The sequence below is a fragment of the Sphaeroforma arctica genome, assembly GCF_001186125.1.
Source record: "Sphaeroforma arctica JP610 unplaced genomic scaffold supercont1.313, whole genome shotgun sequence".
Taxonomy (NCBI): domain Eukaryota; class Ichthyosporea; order Ichthyophonida; genus Sphaeroforma; species Sphaeroforma arctica.
In genome coordinates, this window is record NW_014040245.1 from 85,955 (window position 1) to 87,924 (window position 1,970).

The window sequence follows — 1,970 nt, forward strand, 5'->3', positions numbered from 1 at the left end:
ATATATATAATATATATATATATATAGTGGTGTGTGTGTGTGTGTGTGTGTGTGTGTGTGTGTGTGTGTGTGTGTGTGTATGTATGTACAATATATATATATCTATATATATATATATATATATAATGACACTTATTCCAAATTCTTGAAGACAATCTACAAGATCATTCGAGTGCGGCATCCACTATATAAAATAATAGTCTGAATTATTTTCACGTCTGTATTCAATTCAGTTTTTTTAGAAATAGTTAGAAACTGACCCTGCATACCGATACCCAAATCGGAAAAATGCTACATACCTGATTTTTCTTTGGTGATAATGGACAGTGATGAGGCCAGAGTCTGCACCTTCTCATTCAATTTGCTGATCTTGTTCTCAGCTATCGTCAGTTCATCCTTGATTGCCTTATTGGTGGCTACCAACTTATTATTGGCATCCTTCTCCTTCTCAAAATTCAAGCTCAATGTCTCATACTGTCCGACACCGTCGTCCTCACGCCCTACCTCGTCATCTCGACCACCCTCGGCATTCACTGTGACGTCTGCACTGGGAGCCTCTAATCCTGTTGTAGTTGACATCTGTGATTGGTTGGACTCTTGATCCATGACTTTCCCAGACTTATCGGATGTCGGATCACTTGAGGATCCATCTTCCTGCTCAACTGTAACAGTGACCACTGAACTGTCTGCACCCACTTCCGTGCTCGATGCTTCATTGCCAAAATCATTTTCCACACCCAAGTCCTTCACACCATCCGAAGAGCTCTTCTCTACCACTGCCGTGTCTGCCTTCGAACTGTCTACTACAGGAGACGCAGAATCATTCTGAACGACTGAACCGGCGGGTTTATCGTCGCCATGACCCACTACTTCTCCTATTGCTGTTGGTGTTTCTATAATGTCTACGACAGGTCCTACATCGATTTCTTCTTTAACTGTACATTCTACAGAATCATCCCTTAAACCCGGTGCACTGCTCTCCTCGGTGGGCAGCATCGCATCGAAACTGAGTTGCAACGCTTTATGTTCAGCCTGCAGACTCTTATAAGCATTCACCACATCGCTAAGACGCTGCCTATACTTCATAAACTGTGCTTGTGAGGCCTTCAACTCATACACCAGTTGATCTCTAGGCATTGCATTGTAATCCATCTCCTTGCGTCTCGGAGTGCCTTGTTGCTGGTTTTGCGCAGATTCGCCATTTCTTCCTTTGTCTCTACGAAGCCTTGGTGAAGGAGATGACTGAGAAGTCTGGTGTGGAGATGATACCATCCTAGGTGATCGTGTACTACTATTCCTACCTTGCGCTACCTGTACCTTGTTGTCATCTCTACCTTCCCCTCCACTGCCTGTAGAAGTAGCCCCCGTACTTGCACGCACGTATGTCTCTGCGTCTGACAGGAGTTTCTTCGGGTCCCATTTTTTCATGTTAGAAAACATGATTGAATTTGTGGAACAGATGTCAACAATAGCATCGAATCATCTGCGGTTACTGCACGCGTGTGTGCATACACTACGCATATACACCTCTGTGCATATATATATTACGAAGTATTCTGTATGTGTATTTATGTATATTTCCTGTTCTGTGTGCGCAAGTTGGAAGTTATTTTCTCTATTTAATAGATATCCCAGCTGCCAAAAGTGTCTTTTTTTATTTTTATACATAGATATTTTTATATTTTACAGACATAAAATTGTACCTGAAAATACATATATTTATAAAACGTTTTTATCAGTTGTTGGCTATGATTAAACGGATAGAAAAAGGCTTTTTGATATTTTTACAGTCTGTATTTATTTTACTCGATGTTTCAAATTATTTTCAATTTTACAGAATCAAAACAATGCACAAATAAATAGCCGTTGGCCCGATGCCGATACTTTTTTTTATTATGATTTTTTTTAACAAAACATTTATTACAGAACCCTAAACCCTAAAATAATACAGAGCAACCGTGATACTTATT

At 40.2% G+C, this 1,970-nt stretch overlaps 1 protein-coding gene across 1 annotated transcript in view; it reads right to left on the reverse strand.

Annotated features, from left to right (window-relative positions):
• Positions 1-1,582, reverse strand: part of SARC_05102 (hypothetical protein) — an 11,881-nt gene extending 10,299 nt beyond the window's left edge. The window contains exon 1 of the mRNA XM_014301055.1: positions 300-1,582. Coding sequence (XP_014156530.1) covers positions 300-1,440 — 1,141 coding nt within the window. The 5' untranslated portion in view covers positions 1,441-1,582. The remainder of the gene's footprint in view (positions 1-299) is intronic.
• Between the last annotated feature and the right edge of the window lie 388 nt (positions 1,583-1,970).